This window comes from Lissotriton vulgaris, chromosome 1_1, assembly GCF_964263255.1.
Source record: "Lissotriton vulgaris chromosome 1_1, aLisVul1.2, whole genome shotgun sequence".
NCBI classification, from domain to species: domain Eukaryota; kingdom Metazoa; phylum Chordata; class Amphibia; order Caudata; family Salamandridae; genus Lissotriton; species Lissotriton vulgaris.
The window spans coordinates 673,149,545-673,168,013 of record NC_141685.1 but is presented as its reverse complement, the minus strand read 5'-3'; the positions used below and the strand labels follow the sequence as shown (position 1 = coordinate 673,168,013).

At 47.0% G+C, this 18,469-nt stretch overlaps 1 protein-coding gene across 2 annotated transcripts in view; it reads left to right on the top strand.

The window, feature by feature from the left end:
- RTCA (RNA 3'-terminal phosphate cyclase) overlaps positions 1–8,506 on the top strand; it is a 197,134-nt gene extending 188,628 nt beyond the window's left edge. For both annotated transcript variants that reach the window (XM_086954464.1, XM_086954470.1), the window contains one exon: positions 7,521–8,506. In XM_086954464.1, coding sequence (XP_086810590.1) covers positions 7,521–7,619 — 99 coding nt within the window. In that variant the 3' untranslated portion in view covers positions 7,620–8,506. The remainder of the gene's footprint in view (positions 1–7,520) is intronic.
- The last annotated feature ends 9,963 nt before the right edge of the window (positions 8,507–18,469 follow it).

The window sequence follows — 18,469 nt, the reverse complement described above, 5'->3', positions numbered from 1 at the left end:
TAGTGCTGACAGAGGACGCATCCCTGCTAGGCTGGGGAGCCCATGTCCTGCATTACACAGTTCAGGGACTATGGACTATACATCAGAAAAAATGCACATCAACCTTCTGGAGTTGACGGCGGTCTTTCTAGCCCTAAAAGCATTAAAAAAAACACTTACGCAACAAGACTGTGTTGATCCGGACGGACAACATGACAGCTATGTATTACATTAAAAAAAAAAAGGAGGAACACGCTCCCCACAGCTGTCTCACCTAGCTCAAAGCATGGGGAAATGGGCCATCCAGAGGAACATGTTTCTCATGGCAGAACACCTACCAGGCAAGGACAATCAAATAGCCGACCTGCTCAGCAGTCACAGTCAGCAGATGCACGAATGGGAGATTCACCCCAATGTGCTCCAACCATTCTTCCGGCAGTGGGGACAACCGGAGATAGATCAATTTGCCACAAGTGAAAACGCAAAATGCCAGTACTTTGCCGCCAGGTTCCCACATCCGCAGTCGCAAGGCAATGCGATATGGATGAACTGGTCAGGCAAATTTGCGTACGCTTTTCCCCCAGCTCAATTAATATCGCTAGTGGCACGCAAAACGTGCCAACATTCGCTGACCCTAATCTTAGTTGCTCCCACATGGGCGAGGCAACCGCGTTACACGACGTTCCTAGAACTGTCAGTGGTGCCTCATCAAAGACTGCAACTAATACCCAGTCTTCTAACTCAGAACCATGGCGAAATCCAACACCCAGACCCGCAATAGCTCAACCTGGCGACCTGGCTCCTGAAATCCTAGAGTTTGGATACCTAAACTTGCCTCCAGACTGCATGAATATTATCAAAGAAGCAAGAAGACCCACTACCAGAGCATGTTATGCGGCTAAGTGGAAACGTTTTGTCATTTACTGCAGTAACAATGACATAAACCCATTAGACGCTTCAACACAAAACATAATTTGCTATCTCTTGCACCTACAACGTTGCAATTTAGCCTACTCATCCATCAGGATTCATCTAGCTGCGTTAGTAGCATATCTCCAAAACAGGCAACACCTTTCACTATTTAGAGTGCCAGCAATTAAAGCATTTAAGGAGGGACTTAAACGAGTAATTCCCCCAAGGCAGCTATCTTCACCAGTCTGGAATCTAAACATCGTTTTAACCAGACTTATGGGACCACCTTTTGAACCACTACACTCATGCGAACTACAATTTCTTACTTGGAAGGTGGCTTTCCTTATTGCCATTACTTCACTTAGAAGAGTTAGTGAGCTGCAAGCCCTAACTATTCAAGAGCCATTCATTCAAGTACATGCAAATAGAGTAGTTCTCAGACCGAACCCTAAATTCATGCCAAAAGTGGTATCCCATTTTCATATAAATCAAACAATAGACCTGCCAGTGTTCTTTCAAAAACCACAGACGGTTGCTGAAAGGGCCTTGCATACTCTAGATGTCAAAAGAGCTCTGCTTTACTATATAGATAGAACTAAGGCATTTCGAAAGACAAAACAGTTGCTTGTTGCTTTCTCACCACAACACAAAGGCAACCCTATTTCAAAAGCAGGTATAGCCAGATGGATCGTTAAGTGCATTCAGATATGTTTCTTAAAGGCAAAACGCACCTTAACAGTTCCCCCTAGGGCGCATTCTACACGCAAACTAGGGGCATCCATGGCTTTCCTAGGAAATATTCCTTTACACGAAATTTGTAGAGCAGCCACATGGACAACCATACATACATTTACAAAACACTACTGTGTAGATATACATTCAAAACAGCAAGCTGCTGTAGGACAGGCTGTACTCAAAACTCTTTTTCAGACTGCTGCAGCTGGCACAGGCAGCCACCGCTAGGGGAGGTACTGCTATACATTCTATGCACAGATATGAATTCAGCAGCCCACATGCCTCGAACGGAATATGCTACTTACCAGTATGCATCTGTTCTTGGCATGTAGGGCTGCTGACATTCATATCGCCCACCCGGTGCCTGTCGCAGCTGTAGCATTCACTCTTTGCATGGACATCTCTTACTGTACTATACGCCATCTCTGCCACAATTGCGAAAAACAATCTGAGGATGAAGAGGATGCCCATGCGCACTGTAGTACAAGGGATGAGCCACCTATCTCGTGATACTTCGAAGCCTCTTCCAGGACAACAATGTGCAATCATCCGGACCCAACACTAGGCGGCGATCTATGCACAGATATGAATGTCAGCAGCCCTACATGCCAAGAACAGATGCATACTGGTAAGTAGCATATTCCTTTAGCAGAAGTGTGTGAAAAGCAGCGCTGCTGTCCTACAAGGTAACGAGCAGCACAGACCGCCCTGTGATTGGTGGTGGGGAGCCGGAGGGTGGGGGTGGTGGGAGCCTGGCTGGGTCGCTCAGAAGAACAGGAAGGCTGCAAGAGGGTGGGGGCGAGGGGGTGGTGTAGGAGAAGGATATGAAGAGAAATGGCGGATGAGAGCAAAATTAAACGGAGGGATGGAGGGAAAAAATGAACAAGGAAGAGATAGGCAAGAGAGACAGGTGAAACCACAGGACACGTTTAAACAGAAGGGAAGGCACAGAAAGCAAGGACCTGAGCAGAGTAGGGTAAAGGGGCACACTCAGCAGGGAGCGGACAGTAGGCACAAGAGGAGGGCACAGAAGGAAAGGTGGGGGGGCAGGGGGATTCGTAGACTCACCTCACTCCTCTGGTGTTGCAGGAAGCTGCTGAGGTAACTGGAGCAAAAGCTTGCAGCTCTAAAGAATGGGGCACAGTTGTAACTGGAGCCCGGTCGGACACGCTCTGCAAACGCAGATTGAGAAGGGGTTGCTAGAGGTAATAAAAACGCCCCCTATAGATAAGAAATTGCTTCACGACAGCCGTGAAGCAAACAATCCTGTCCGGATGGGCCGTCCTACAAGTGGACAAGGCAGTAACCGAAAAGCCCGATTTTCAATCATACGCCAGCGTTTAACATAAACGATGACGCCTGCCATTTGAAAACATGGGCGGGGCTTAAGTCCCTTCCGAAACTGTATTGATTCCAAAAGGCCCTCGCATGACCGTAGCAGCGCGTGCGCGCTGCTTACGTCAGGTGGAATCTAAAAAGACTTAAGCTAAATTTTGCATGCTATCATAATCCAGTCTGTCCATCATCACCCAAGAGCACGGAAGAGTTTAAGGAACAATAACATCACCACGCCCGAATAAAGCCTTTATTTGACTCTTGTGTCGTCACTTTCTGGGACAATGTGAGGTTGCTGTGGATCAAATGTGTCATCTATCAGTACATCCGAGCAATTGCTCCTGGAGGAAATTTAAATGGTGAGCAGATTACTGTCAGAGAAACTGTCCACCAGAAAGAGCATTGTAGAAGGGAGATAACTAGTTCATCTGAACCAGTCTTAAGCTTTTAGCACATGTTTTTCAGTTTTAAGGTTCAAATGCAGCCCGCAAGCTGTTTTTAGGTTGAGCCTATCCCATTCAACAGGAATGGATAGAGGAGAATTTTAGTGTTGCATCAGGAAAGCTAAACCAGCCGGTGGATTTCCACAGATGCATGTGGTCTCGTGAACGCGCTCGCATCTGCCTGCTGGTTTAGCTTTCCTGATGCTCTCCACATCAAAGCAATCCGCCTCCCTCCCACAGGCTTCCCCATCGTGCGCAGTGCCCGCTGGCCTCACTTCTCCCCACTAATTGCTCTTACTTTCACGGCCGCCGTGAGCTACATCAAAGGGTTACGCTGCCCCGCCCCCTGCTTCACGGCCACTTCTCATTTCTGCCCGTCAACACCCCATAAATACAACTACTTGTTTTATAAGTTTCCTTTAAGGGTCTGACTCCGTGGCCGGGATCGGGTTATCATTTGTACAGCTTGTTATTTATTATTTATGTAATAGAGTGCCTGTAATGCTAGCCTGGAAAGAACACCCCTCTCACCTCGCAAACAGCTTCGAGCAGCGATCGCCCGCCATCGCTCCCCTCCCACCTCCCAAACAGCAACGAGCAGCAATCGCAGTGGACTTTTATTTATAAATACAACTACGTGTTTTATAAGTTTCCTTTAAGGGTCTGACTCCGTGGCCGAGATCGGGTTATCATTTGTACAGCTTGTTATTTATTTATGTAATAGAGCACCTGTAATGCTAGCCTGGAAAGAACACCCCTCCCACCTCGCAAACAGCTTCGAGCAGCGATCGCCCGCTTTAGCTCCCCTCCCACCTCCCAAACAGCAAGGAGCAGCAATCCCAGTGGACTTTTATTTATTTCATGTTTTTTTTCAGGGACCTTCTCAACATCAGCCGCCAGCGCCACATCCTACCCTAGCCCCGTCCGGCCTTTGCTGCTGCCTTTAGCCCGTCTGGTTCCAAGAACTGTGGTATAATAGCATGATTGGTGAACCAAAAATCACATTTATTGTTGCTGTGCGGCAGATTCTTGCCCCGGGATCCTGGCACTAGTGGATACTCTAAAACGATGGAGTCAAAGGTCACCGATAACGCGGTAAACAAAACCACGTGTAGCCAAGTGCACGATTCACATTGTGAAGCTGAATGTACCAGGCGCCAAAAACCTCTAACCGCCCTCCCAAAATAAAGATTCACTCCTTCGCATTTCAGCCTGTCCAGCTGCTGTGGGTATTTTTACCTTAACATTCTTTAGCGAGCTCTGGACACAGCTAGAGGGAAGCAAATGAGATAGCGCAGTGGGTTATACGTGTGTTAGTTTCCTGCAGGTTTAAATCCTGAGACCGATTTAACCTTTCATCATACACTACTGCTCACACTTCACGGCCGCCAGGCCGTGTCTCGCATTTCTCCTCCCCCCCCCCCCTAATTTTTCACCCCTGCTGTTGCTGCCCACGCCTCCCCACAGCAATGCCAAGAGCTTGTTAGAGCTGTGGGCTGGCTAGTTTTTCTGGCCACGCCTTTGAGTGGCCATTTGCTTAAGGCTTCCATAAAATAAAGCACGCAAATGACAAAGGTTCGGGTATGTCCCGCCTTATCTTAAAATGTTCCCTCCCACAGCCTATGTTTCTCGGGAAGAAGCACAGGCATCAGCGGCGCGCAGTGTGTCAGCTAGACGGCAGGCTAGATTCCAGTGTCAGGTTACTTTTGCCACCACATCCGCAGACCCTGAGCCCCCCCCCCCCCCCCACTCTGTCATTCACCAGACCCCCCTCTCCCCTTCTCTATACCCCACCTCCCTGGCCCCTTACTCTGCCCGCACCACTCCCGGGCTTGTTCTGCAGGCCACACTTCCAGCTCTCCTGGGCATTCCCTGCCCCGTCCATCATTGGTATTTTCAGCCCCGCCTCTTGCCAGCTGCTTGGCCTCGCACCCCTGCCCGCTGGTGCAAGCTTGTGCTCTCCCGTCAGTTCCCTGCCTCTTCCATCCCGCAGTCTGTCAAGGCACAGAAATGCTCTATTTGTCTTCTGGGTTCTGGGAAAGGCATTTGGGGAATGCAGTTTCAGCAGAGGGCGGCTGTCGGTCCACGGGGAGGGCGGGTCATTATTTCAACTCCCTGCACTGCCGGGGACTTCCCAGAGCCCATACTGGTCATGTTGGCACCTCAGGTGAGAACATGACCACCCAGGCTCGGAGCCCCTTGCCATCCTCAGCAGCCATCCTTCTCATGTCCAAAAACCGGAGGTCAGGCCGGAGCTACCTTCGGGCCTTAAGGTAAAGAACCGGTTTTAGAACCATATTTGCATTGCAGCAAAATTTCAACCCTGCAGAGCAGCCTACAAGCCAGTGACGACATCCCCTGGAGAGACTGGCCGCCTGCGTGACTGCGTTTTTCCCTCAGACATGAACCGAACCTTGCGCCCCTGACGAGGTGACTGCATCACCATCCAAAGGTGGCGGGGGCACAGGCTTTTCAAAACACATACAGCCCTCACCTGTGCTGTGCATCACCATCCAACGAGGCGGGGGAGCTAGCTTTTCACAACACAATGCAGGCCTCCCCAGGCAGTACCACTCCAGTGCATTCTTCCCTTACACACAATATACACCCCATAAATAAAACTACTTGTTTTATAAGTTTCCTTTAAGGGTCTGACTCAGTGGCCGGGATCGGGTTATCATTTGTACAGCTTGTTATTTATTTATGTAATAGAGCGCCTGTAATGCTAGCCTGGAAAGAACACCCTTCCCACCTCGCAAACAGCTTTGAGCAGCGATCGCCCGCCGTAGCTCCCCTCCCACCTCCCAGACAGCAACGAGCAGCAATCGCAGCAGACTTTTTATTTATTTCATTTTTTTTCAGGGACCTTCTCAACATCAGCCGCAAGCGCCACATCCTACCCTAAATTTGGCAACTCTGACCCTTGCCACATTTCTTAAACAGTAGCCACCTGGCAACGAGATAGAACTAAAACATGCCCTAAGTAGCTTATTCTGACAGGCCTCTTTTGTAAGGCTATATTTTATGTTTATGGAACACATTTGTAGCTGTAATTTCTGCATTTCACATAGCACACCACGTCAAATGGGTACCGTGTGTGTCTTTGTGAATAGGAACACATTAAACCAACAGACGGTTACAATGTAAGTTAAAGGTACCATTTGCATTACCAAAAGGAGCAACAAATATTCACGTTAGTAATGGGTTAAGGAGTTTTTAGGTCTCGTCTGAGACCACGCAAGTGCTGTTCTATCTATCTATTTATCTATCCATCTATCTATCTATTGCCCTCCCACTATCTATCTATCGCCCTCACTCTATCTATCTATCGCACTCACTCTATCTATCGCATCACTACAGCATCACTCGGCACCACCACAGCATCACTCAGGGGCACCACAACATCACTATGCGCTACCACAGCATCACTGAACGCCAAAGCATCACTCGTCACCACAACATCACTCAGCGCCACCACAGCATCAATCTGTGCAACCATTCAACAACAACTGGTTTAAATATGTTCTCTCAATGTTTCAAGCTTTATTACAAATGTCACAAAAAGATGTTAATATTTCATTTGTTATTGAATTTTCGTCACAATAAAATACACTGAACATAATCTTCACAAAAGTTATTTACAAAAGTTTAAGCTATTGCCATTAAAAATTACAATAAATTGTATTTAAGTATTATTTGAAAAAATTAAAAGCCATTGTTATTTGTAATTTCAATACAACTAAGTCACGTAAATACAACACATATTGCATTACAAATGCTATAGGTGTCACATTTGCAAACATTATAACTATTGGCATTGTAAATGACGAAGCTATTAATTTAGCTATTTTCAAATCCAACACATGAATAAAAAAATTGTCATTTACAATACCAATAGCTCAAACTTTCCTAATGCGAGACATATTGCATTGCAAATGCTTGTTTAATATTTGTTTTGTACCTGTGTGTTGTTACGTCTTCAAAACATGACATAAGTAAAACATGTTAGATTCCTTATTCTGGTCCAGGTTTTTCTTAAAACATTGTGTTTAAAATCGCATATTTCTATTTATGTCTCTCCTTGCTTTCAATAACATATCCTTTTATCTATTTTAGGCTACGTTTACTGTGAAAAAATCGGAAGATCAAACTCCAGATTCAGAAAACTACATTATAGAATGCCAAGGAATTGGTTTGATTAACCCTCATATATAGCATTTCCGTTATGTCTCACTCTTTCCTTGCACTGCTTTTCAACCGATGAAGTCATAAAAGTATTCCGGGGATACAAAACACACTTATTCGCTTTGGGATCTGACTGCTTGGAATTTTTTGTTTACATAAATGTATTTAAGATTTCATTCAACCAATATATTAATGAACTTGCTGACAGTTCTCAATAAAACTCTGACAGAAAACCATTCTTGAATAGAGTAGATGTTTCCTTATGTACTCTGAATATAAGAGTGCAGATAGTCCTGTTCACTTTCCTTTTTCATATCTAATAAACTTGCATCTCCTTCATGATTTGTCTCATTTTAAGTTGGAATTTGAAAGCAGCGATTCTTTTTTTTTTTTGTGCTAAGTGCCAGGTCCTTCAGTCATCTTTTAAAATAAGACCGTTATAAGTACCAGAGGTTTCCTCCTTCTAGCAATATTTCTTTCACTTAACAGTATGTTGAATTTAATTGATGAGTTCTTGTTGATAGGCTAGAATTAAATTCCCCAGTATCAATTTGCAATTAATTTGAGTAATTATAACCTCAGTCTTGGGTGGTCACTTCATACTGGATTTACTATGTTGATAATGTGTTTAGCCACAAGTTTAGAGTTGCAGATGTTAATCTTTATATATTGTGCTGCTCTGTGGCTGAGGGGATATTCAGTTTCAGTGAACCTAACTGTGTAACTCTAAAAAGCATTTTGGTATACCTGGAAATGTTGAATGAAGTAAGAATGTTGTAGACAAGTTAATTGTATTTCAGATAGTACCTTAGGTTTTTGAATTGGTCGTAATGAAACACAATACTTAATGGTCGTTCCCAAAATGTACTATAGTTATTTTGCTGAAAAGATATTTGAAATAATAAAAGGAAACAAACTAACTCATTTTTTTAATTTATTTGGTTGTTTTTGTACTACACACTTAGATTTACCATATTTGGCGAAAGAAAAACTTCTAAAATATACTTCATTACATTTACATGCTCATGTTTAATAAATATCTATTGAGAATCCAGCTACATTGGAAACTTAGTTAAATAAAATATATAAAAGTGTAACAATTATGAAATTATAAATTTGTATTATATTTTCACTAAAGGCTCTGAAAAAGAATCAGCTTTGATAGCCTAGTTAGTCTAAAAAATTTCTCTGTAACATATTTTGTGGGTAGATCTAAAGATCTATTATTGGGGACAATTTTTTATGTTCTTTTGTTTTTCTTGAATCTGTCATTTTGCCAGTTGATGAGAAGTGTTGCAATCTTGGGACAGGAATTAAACCTATTTTTAACTAAGAGAAGATGATAAGGTGTGCAGCTAAATACTTGTTACTCACACTGCTAGCTTTGCCCTCTACCATGTGTAATCCGGGTTCCTACCTTGAGTATCTGTTTTCCAAGAAGTGGTGTGGACTGTATAATGTGCCTCATTGAGTTGATCTGTCAGGCATCATTGAAGTAAAATTATTTGTCACTAAAAAGAACAGTTGAAGCCAATTAAACAGCAAGCTATAGTTCACCGTACCAGATAGACTTGTAGATATTTGCCAACAAGTGAGGTCGGTGGTAGGGACCTGTGTCGGCCTCCTCCGACAACTTAGAAAAGTTTCACCTTTGTTGTCCTTTTCCACTCTGAGGCGAGCGGTCTCCGCCACGATCTTGGCTAGGCTAGACTATGGCAACTCGCTATATATAGGATTGCCACAAAAACCTTTAAACAAGTTGCAGGTTGTCATGAACGACGCTGCTAGGCTTATCTTTAAAAAACCAAGGAATACCCATGCTTCTCCCCTTATGCAAGAACTGCACTGGCTGCCGGTTAAGCAAAGGGTGATGTTCAAAGGATTGTGCATTGTTCACAAAACCCTGTACGGTAAGGCTCCAATGTACATGAAATCTCTCCTTATCCCCTATAGCCCAGCTAGGACACTTCGATCTGCTAATGCCTCTCTTCTTATTCAACCACGTTGCAGATTGGCCACAGTAGGTGGACGTGCCTTTTCATATTTGCTCCCAACAGCCTGGAATAAGCTGCCAACAGAATTACGGAAGGAGACTAATTTGTTGACCTTCCGAAAAAAACTAAAAACAGTGCTTTTCCAGCAAGCATGGGGTGATTTAGTAATTTTTTTTTGAACAGTTGTCCTCCACAGTATCCGATGTCTGGACCCTGATAAAGCGCTTAGAGACCCCTGGGTTATAACGCGCTATATAAATTGAAATAAATAAATAAAACAATACCATTATCGAAAAATAATCCTAGGTCTGGGCACAGTTTACAGACTAGTAAATAGCAGAGGACAATCTGCGGCAATCCATGAACAATGTTCCACGTCTAACACGCACAAGAGGAATGCAAGTACATGATTCAGAAAATAAAGAAACAATACTAAAAAAATACTGTAATAAATCTAAAAAGATATAATGAAAAATTGATAATGGTGACAAAAAGTGAAAATTTAAATAGTACAGGTTTTAAATCATTTTACAATGTTAAAATGTCATTAATTGAAAGGGGTATGGGTTGAAAGGGGTATGGGTTGAAATTAGGGTAAAATAGGGTTTGGTTTAGAGTCAGAATTCGAATTAGGGCAAGCATAAGGGTTATTAACAATGTATTTGTAAGGAAAATGGCTGAAGTTAGATTTGATACCATATGTTAGTAATGATGGTTATCTCTGCAATGTTTTTTTTGGATAACTTAATACAAATGGTTAAAAAAAATCAATGTTTCATTTTGTATTGCTTGTATTTCTTAACTATAGCATTCTTTATTTTCATGAAATTATGGTACAAAAGCATGGCCTGGCACATTTGCTGTAGTCTGGAAATGGGCAAGCACTTTACCCCGAATAATATGACTAATAATTAATATATGTTTTTTCATAAATTTATCAATACACAGATGTTACCCATTGAAAGAAAGCCATGGGCACCCACTTCACTAGTTGTACTCCAAATTCTCAGCTGCCTTCAGACCAGAGCTGCTGCCTCATCTGGACAGACATCAAATCTTGTTGATTCCTCTGCGACTAAACCTGTGCGGAATATACACGTGGCAGTACATCATGTTACAAGGCAGGCACTGAAACTAACTTGGTAGTACAAAAGAGAAACTTTTTTTTAATTCTAGATGGAGGGAACTCTGCTGAACCCACAAGTGCCTTTAATAGTGTTGCCTACACTAATGTGGCACCAACAGAGAGTGGTCGAACTGACATAATTGGTACATGGTTGCATCGCCTCCTTTCCAAAGAGAAGTTATAGCTAATTGAAATGCAACGTTCCCTGTCACTTGCAGAAAACAACTGGAATCAATGCTAGTTTTGTTCCTTTACGATTTCTACATAGTAAAGAATAGAAACCTGCTAGGTAAATGGCAACCCTAAATAAAATAGAAACATTTCCACATAAGTAGTATCCATGCCTCGAAATCTGAAGCATTTGGGATAGGTTGAAAGTAAAAGGCAGGGGAATTAAGTGAGCCTGATCTGTCCCTGGAAACCACTTCAACTGTTGAAAATGTGAAAAACATATGGATGCTTCTTGATACAACTGTAGTTCTTATATTCAGATTTGCATGATTGGTCCTCTCTGATTTACATAAGGCTCCTCAGGAGATCGTGCTTAGCCCTCTGGTTAACCATTAAAGGTGTTGCACTGCTGGCTTCGGGAGATTATCCTTAGACTGTCAGAAATTAATTCATCTGAGACCTTTATCAGAGTGCTACAGAAATGCTTAGACTATCAGAATGAACCTAAGAATGCTAAATCTCTCCATCACAGTTCCACAGAACGTTTAAAGTCAGACAACCTACCTAAAAAAAGATAAGCACCGAAAATAAACACATCACCCTATTCCCAGTCTCCTGCTTTGTCACTGAAAATCATTGTGCTTGATTCATTGAGGATACTGGGAGGGAGTCCACAGTTTGTTCCTTCATGGCCTAGTGTTACTCACAGCCTCAGCTTGGTTGTGTGGTTTACGACCCCTCAGTAGCTAAAACACTTGACAACTTCGACTGCATTTTTGCGGACCTGGGTCTTGGTGCATTGTGCCAACCTTAAAGTGTTTGCATCTTTGTATCCAATTTGGTACATTTTCACCAGATACCAATGAATTCTTATTTTTATATTGGCTATTTACTTCCTATCTGACAAACGCTTGATTGGCATATACCAACACAAGTTTGCTTTGAGCTGTTCATGTGTACTTCAATTACTTTTTATTGTCCTGGGCTATGGTACCTAATTTGGGAAGATGAATCTTATGTGCTGATACTACTGCACCACTAGGATTGAACCGAAATGTCTGCATGAGATGAAATCAATATTGTTACTTTACATTAGCCAGCAATTGCAGTTGGTCCCACAGAGAATATTGCACACTGTCCCATCCTTACTGCTCTTTGAGAAGTGACTGCTGGGCTGATATGGCTCTGAGCAGTCCCTCCAAGAAACAGGTAGAGTTCAGGCAGGGTCCTTCAAGGCATGCAGTCCTCCAAGGCAGGTACTGCCTGTTCTGAGATCAGGCCTTGATGAAATATGTTGCAAAGTTTAATCAGACTTCCCCCTGATCCCTTCCTGCTGATGTTCTAATCTATATATGGTTGATGTAGTAATATTGAGGTTTTCCCGATCATGTGTGCTTTTGTTACTCTGGCCCAGTCAAATGGAGTCCTGTTTATGTCTGTACAGGTTTATACAAACAGAGTTCTCCTAATATCCACAATGCATCTTTTCTCAGTGGTGTGGACGAAGCCTGGAAATTACAAGTAAGAAAAGTGTAGATTTTTTTTGGGGCTCACCAAATCGCATACCGAGGTCTTTGTTGAGGTCTCAATGGACATCAACTTGTACATCCTACCCTTTAGCATCTTCCCGAATAACCTATTGCTTGCATAATGGGTCTTCTTCATAGTGTCCCATTAACACCTGTGAAGATAATCTTCATATTCTCGCTACTAGTTTATTGGATGAAGATAGTGGCACAAAGGATAGATCTAAAAAAAAAGGCACCCTGGATCCGCATATATTTCACACGACCACTGCCCTTTATTCCTATTCCAAATGTTTAGAGGCAAACTCAGGCTTTGCTAACTTCTGCAGTGTGTCCTTTTGTCAATGGAAACATCTTCGGGAACATACTTCTTTTATCCAGTGTTGCATCATGCTGTATGTCGACCAGACAAACTCCAGGATATACACCACCTTATGCTGCAGATGTGCACAGTGGTAGGCTTGGAAAGAGGTAGATGTAGGTGACAAAAGGGGAGATGAATAGAATCTGTACCCCAAAAAGAAACTGGTACTTTAACGCTTCAAGATCATGTAAACCAAATGAAATCAACAATAAGAAAAAGGATTTGGGGTGCCCGTATGATCGAGTAAATGAAAAGAACTTATAAAAGAATAGAAGGTGAAATCTAATGGGAAGAAATATTCCTAGCTTGGGTAATAGATCCTCACCTTTGGAGGTAATGCCATGCACAAGATATACTGAACAATGTTAATATTACAAAGACATGGGTCAAGCTAATAAAATGACTGGGATTTAGTGTTCATTGGTTATACTTCAATGTGGGTAGCATGGGTTAGTTAAGGAGTATAATAGAATGTGACCTAATGGCAAGAGCAGTCGACCTCGAAACTGGGGAACCAGGTTCAAGTCTTGGCAGGGACGTTCCACATCCTGTGATTCTGGACAAATCATTTAATCTCCCTGTGCCTAACAAAAAATGAATGTGTCCGTCTGTAACGCAACTGGTGCTCATGTAAAGGGGGCGTGGCCGAGCTAGCCAAGATGGCGGACGTCTCTCAGTGAGGCTCCGGCTGCCGGCCGGCGCCCTTGACTTTTAGTACCACTATCTGTGCCCACTCGAGTTGCAAACAGCGATCTACTCCTGAGGGGGCAAGGAATGCTCCGGTGCAACTGAAACCCGACTAGACGGAGCGAGAAGGCCGGGAGCAATCTGGCAGCAGTGACCACGATCGGCCTGTCCAAGATGGCGGATCTGTGAGGAGAAGTCACGTGCAGCAAGCAGCGGCCCTGGAGCAGCGCAGCCGGCGCGGACGCTGGGGATCCTGGAGCGGAGAGAGACGGCCCGATCTGGACGACCAGACTCAGCGGGAGTGACGCAGAGGAGCGGAGAGGCCCCTCCACCCTTCCTTGCCGGCAGAGGTGCGAGAAGGCCCTCTGCGATCCGAGGAGGCAACAGAGGCGCGATCCGGGAGCGCCCTTAGCTGCACGTCGCTTCGGAGGTGCGGGACAGGCCTGGGGGCCGAGCGTGTGATCTAGCGGACGCCTGGCGCTGAGGTCACCACGAGGCAGACGAACCCCAGGTGAGGCTGCGGTGCCGCGGCCCGGGGACAGTACACATTTGCCGGGCCGTGGGATGGGGGGCGCGCTGCACTGGGTGTGCAGAGTGACATCGCATAAGACCCCAGTGAGGCCCAACAAGAAGCAGGGCCAGTCGGGGCATCAGAGGGACCGCACCACGGGGAGCAAAACATATGGCGCATGAGCGGGCTACTAGCAATTACGAGGGTGCTCGTACCCGACTCGCCTCGTGTCCGGTGGGGGCCGGGAGAATGGCCTAGACCCAGCAGAGAGATGCAGTGAGCCACAAAGTGGCGAGGGTCACCCACAGAGCCAGAACAGAGAGAGGCGGTGCCCGGGGTCAGCGGGCTCTTGCTGCAATGACCTGGGGCCCGAGGATTGAAACAGCAGTGGTGCCCCGAGTACCTGCGGCCCACGGGGGGACGCAGAGACGCCGCACCTGCAGAACACGCCCCTGGACCAACTAGAGGGCACGCATAGGAATTCGGGAGGCGATTGGGGCCCCCCCTTCCATTCTCTTGCCAGGAGATGGAGGGGCACTGGTGGACAGCGGTACAGAACTGGAGCAAGCACGCGTGGACGCCGCAAGTCGCCCTTCGTGACCATCCTCTGGGTAGTCGGTAGACAACCCACCTTCACCCATACCACAAGCTCTCTGGGAGGTGGTGGACGATACCCATCGCAGCGTCTTCGCGGACACCTCCGAAGACGGCCCGCATCTCCACAGTGAATATAGACATCGTGGCTGGGTCACCGGACAGACGTGCCACTACAGGGGATCCCTCGGACGCCAGGGCGGTCTGACACTAATCGCTGCCAATCCCAAACTGCGCTGATCAATCAATCCTGCCAGTATGGGTCGACCGCAGAAAACACTGTTGCAGACATCGGCCGTGACAAGGTCACGGGACGAACCCACCAGAGACACTGGACACTATGTCCAGGAAACTGGACCAGGTCCTAGCGGCTATAGAACACTCCAGAGTGACGATGGAGAACAAGTTTGACACCCTGGCCACGGACTTCAACATCTTGCGCGATGACCACAGGAAAGTTACAGACAAGGTGAACTAGGGTGCGGCGACATTGCAAATTATGGAACCCCAGGTCCAGCAACATCAAGCCCTTAAGGACCTACAGGCCCGGGTCAAGGCACTGGAGCACAAAACTGATGACTTGGAAGGGTGCTCCCGGAGGAGCAACATCCGCGTCCTGAATCTGCCGGAGGGAGTGGAGGGAGCCGACCCGATCAAGTACATTACGGACTGGATTGCAACATTCACACCTTCCAAGGATCTAACCCCCCACTTTTCCATTGAACGGGCGCACTGAGTCCCGCGCAGAGACCCAAGCCCGGCCTCCCGCCCCGGCCTTTCCTACTGAAGCTACTTCACTTCCGGGATCGGGACACCGTCCTTCGCGCCGCCAGGGCGCCCGGTTGCCTGCAGGTAGAAGACAAACAGGTGATGCCGTTTCCAGACTATTCCCAAGCAGTACAGCGACAAAGAGCTACTTTCCAGGCTGTTAAATGTACCCTGCGCCAGCAGAATGCGCACTATGCTCTTTTATTCCCGGCCCGCCTCCGAGTCGTCCACAACGGGAACACACATTTCTTCACAGACCCGAAAGAAGCAGACTCCTGGATAGAACAACACCTGCAGCGCTACGACAATGCCCCGGCCGCACAACACAGCCGGACAGAGCGCAGGACCGGACGACAGCCCCGGAAAATCACCCTGACACAACTGGAGGCACGACCCAGCCCATCCAGTACGGGCTTCCCGGACTTGACACAAATTCTCGCTGAGCGCCGGAAGGCCCTTCGGGCAATGGCCGCCTTGGACCCATTGAGCAGAGGATCTGACCTGGAGGAAGGCCCCCATCTATTCAGCTCCGAAGACGAGGGCAGTGCGCACCCGTGTCCCGAGAAGGCTGGGTGACACCCATCCCATGGTGACCCCCCAGACAGCTGACACGTTGATATGATGAACCGCTGAAAAATCGGGTCAATTGGCGTGACCACAGGGGTCGGAGACCGAACTGTACATCGCTGCGGAACTGCCCCGCTTACTGGGACCCGCAGCTCGGTGATCATTGGCCTGGACTATTGTGTTCACAATGATTGCAGACGCCTCAGCCCAGCCACACCTATGATGGCCAGAGTCGACCCGAGTGGACCCATCTCAGAAGTAATCACAGGCCGCGGGGCCGTGCCGGCAGTGGCCGGAGAGATACCCATCCACAACCCTGTGATAACGAACTAAAGTTATTATTCTATGCAATCCAGTTTATACGCACTGCCTCCGGCAGTGGGTCCCCAATGTTGGGAACATGTCCCAGAGTTACAGTTTTCTATCCCCCAACCCCTTTTCCTTCCTTCCTTCTTCTATTTCACCCTGGACGGACGGGGAGGGAGCAGAATACATAGTGTGGACTTCTCGGTTGATGGCGGGTGGGTTGGGCTGGACTGGGGAGAATATACACGGGGGGCATTCAGTAGAAGAGACACTCAGACCACGCGGGTGACACATGGCCTATAAAATGTCAATACAGATTACAAGTTTCTCACACTGAACGTCAGGGGTATGCACATGGCCAGGAACCGATATTCGTGTACGCTTACATTAAACGACAACAAGCCCAGGTAGCCCTCCTATAGGAGACACACTTGACGACACAGGAAGTGGACCGGTTACACAGGAAATGGCGGGGTGTGATATGCGCCACAGGGTACTCAGCCTTCGCCAGGGGTACGCTTATATGGGTTAGACCGGGGGTTCCCTTTAAGGAACATGCCAGCCTCATTGACAGGGAGGGACGATACGTCATTCTGACAGGTCTGCTAGAGGACCAGCCGATACTAGTGAGATGTGTGTACGCCCCCAATATAGACCAAGACCAATACTGGACTACCCTCACAGGGGTGCTTGCCCAACACGCAGGGTTACCATGGCTCATAAGGGGGGACTACAATGCTGTTTTGGATTTGCACCTAGACAGATCTCATCCCCCACCAATACACTCGCCGGCACATAAACAAACAGAGCGCCTCCGCCTTTGGCTAGATCACTGGTCCCTAGTATACGCATGGAGAACACGACACCCAACAGATAGACTACACTCCTTCCACTCAGTCCCCCACGACCTGCGAGTCCGGCTGGACAGGTTCCTATGCTCCACAGACCTGCTACCCAAGCTACAGTACACGGATTACCTGGGGTGAGTCATATCAGATCATGATGCCCACGTAGTGGTCATCCGCTGGAGGCCGCCCCGCCCCACAGTCCCAACATGGAAACTACCCCAGGAGTGCCTTACAGATCAAGTGTTCCGTCAAACTCACGGGGACTACATCAGGGAACACTTCCTACACAATGCCGGCACAGCCTCCTCCAGGGCAATAGAGTGGGACACGTACAAAGTTAGCGCTACGGGTCATTGCATTCAACAGGTGGTGGGGATATGACGCACACTTGAACAGGCACTGGGCGGAGCAGAGAAAGCGCTAGCGGAAGTCTCGCGCAGCGCGGACCAGGGAATGGCCACGCTTGCACAACTGTCGGCAACGAAGCTCGCGCATGCAGAGGCCATGAGAGATTTGCGCAAATATAACTTTCAGGCCTACGCTACACAAGGAGGGCAACAGACCAGGCGCGCTTCTAGCCTGGCTGATCAAACACGACACAATGTCCCGCCCCATATCCGAACTCGTGGACGTACACGGACAGATTAAGCATTCCCAGCTCGACATCCTACACATATTTGTGACCATTACGCTGCGGTCTACCGCGCCCCGACACCGGTGACGCTCCGCGACCTCACTCACTTTCTAGACCCGTCACACATGCCTGTGATATCCCAGGCGGACAGAAAGGATCTGGATGGTAAAATTACAGCCTCCGGCATCAAACATGCCATAGGCTCACTAGCGAGGAAAAAAGCAATGTGAATAGACGGATTCCCCCTGGAGTACTACAAGACCTTCTGACCGAAACAACTCCTGAATTGGCGCAAATATTCGAAGAGGCCCTGGCCGGGGGAATGCTGCCAGAATCGTTCTGGGAGTCGCAAGTCGTAACGTTCCCGAAACCGCACAGGGACCCCACACTCCCGGCCTCTTATAGACCGATTAGACTGCTGAATGCGGATTGTAAAATTCTGGGAAAGATACTAGCTGACCACTATAGTCAAATCCTCCCGGCCTTGGTGCATCCCAACCAATGCGGCTTTGTGCCCAGGCGCAACACCTCCCACAATTTACGTAGGCTGTTTCACATACAAGACACTGTCGCGGACCGGTTCCCGCGGGCGGCCTGCCTAATATTCGATTTAGAGAAGGCGTTTGATACCCTAACCTGGTCTCACCTCTTCGCCGTCCTATGGGCAATACAAATAGGCCCCATACTGACGACATACACCCAGCTCCTCTACAGAGGACTCGCCTCCAGGGTGCGGATCGGGAAACTTGTTTCGGCCCTGTTTCCGGTGGAGAGGGGAACCAGA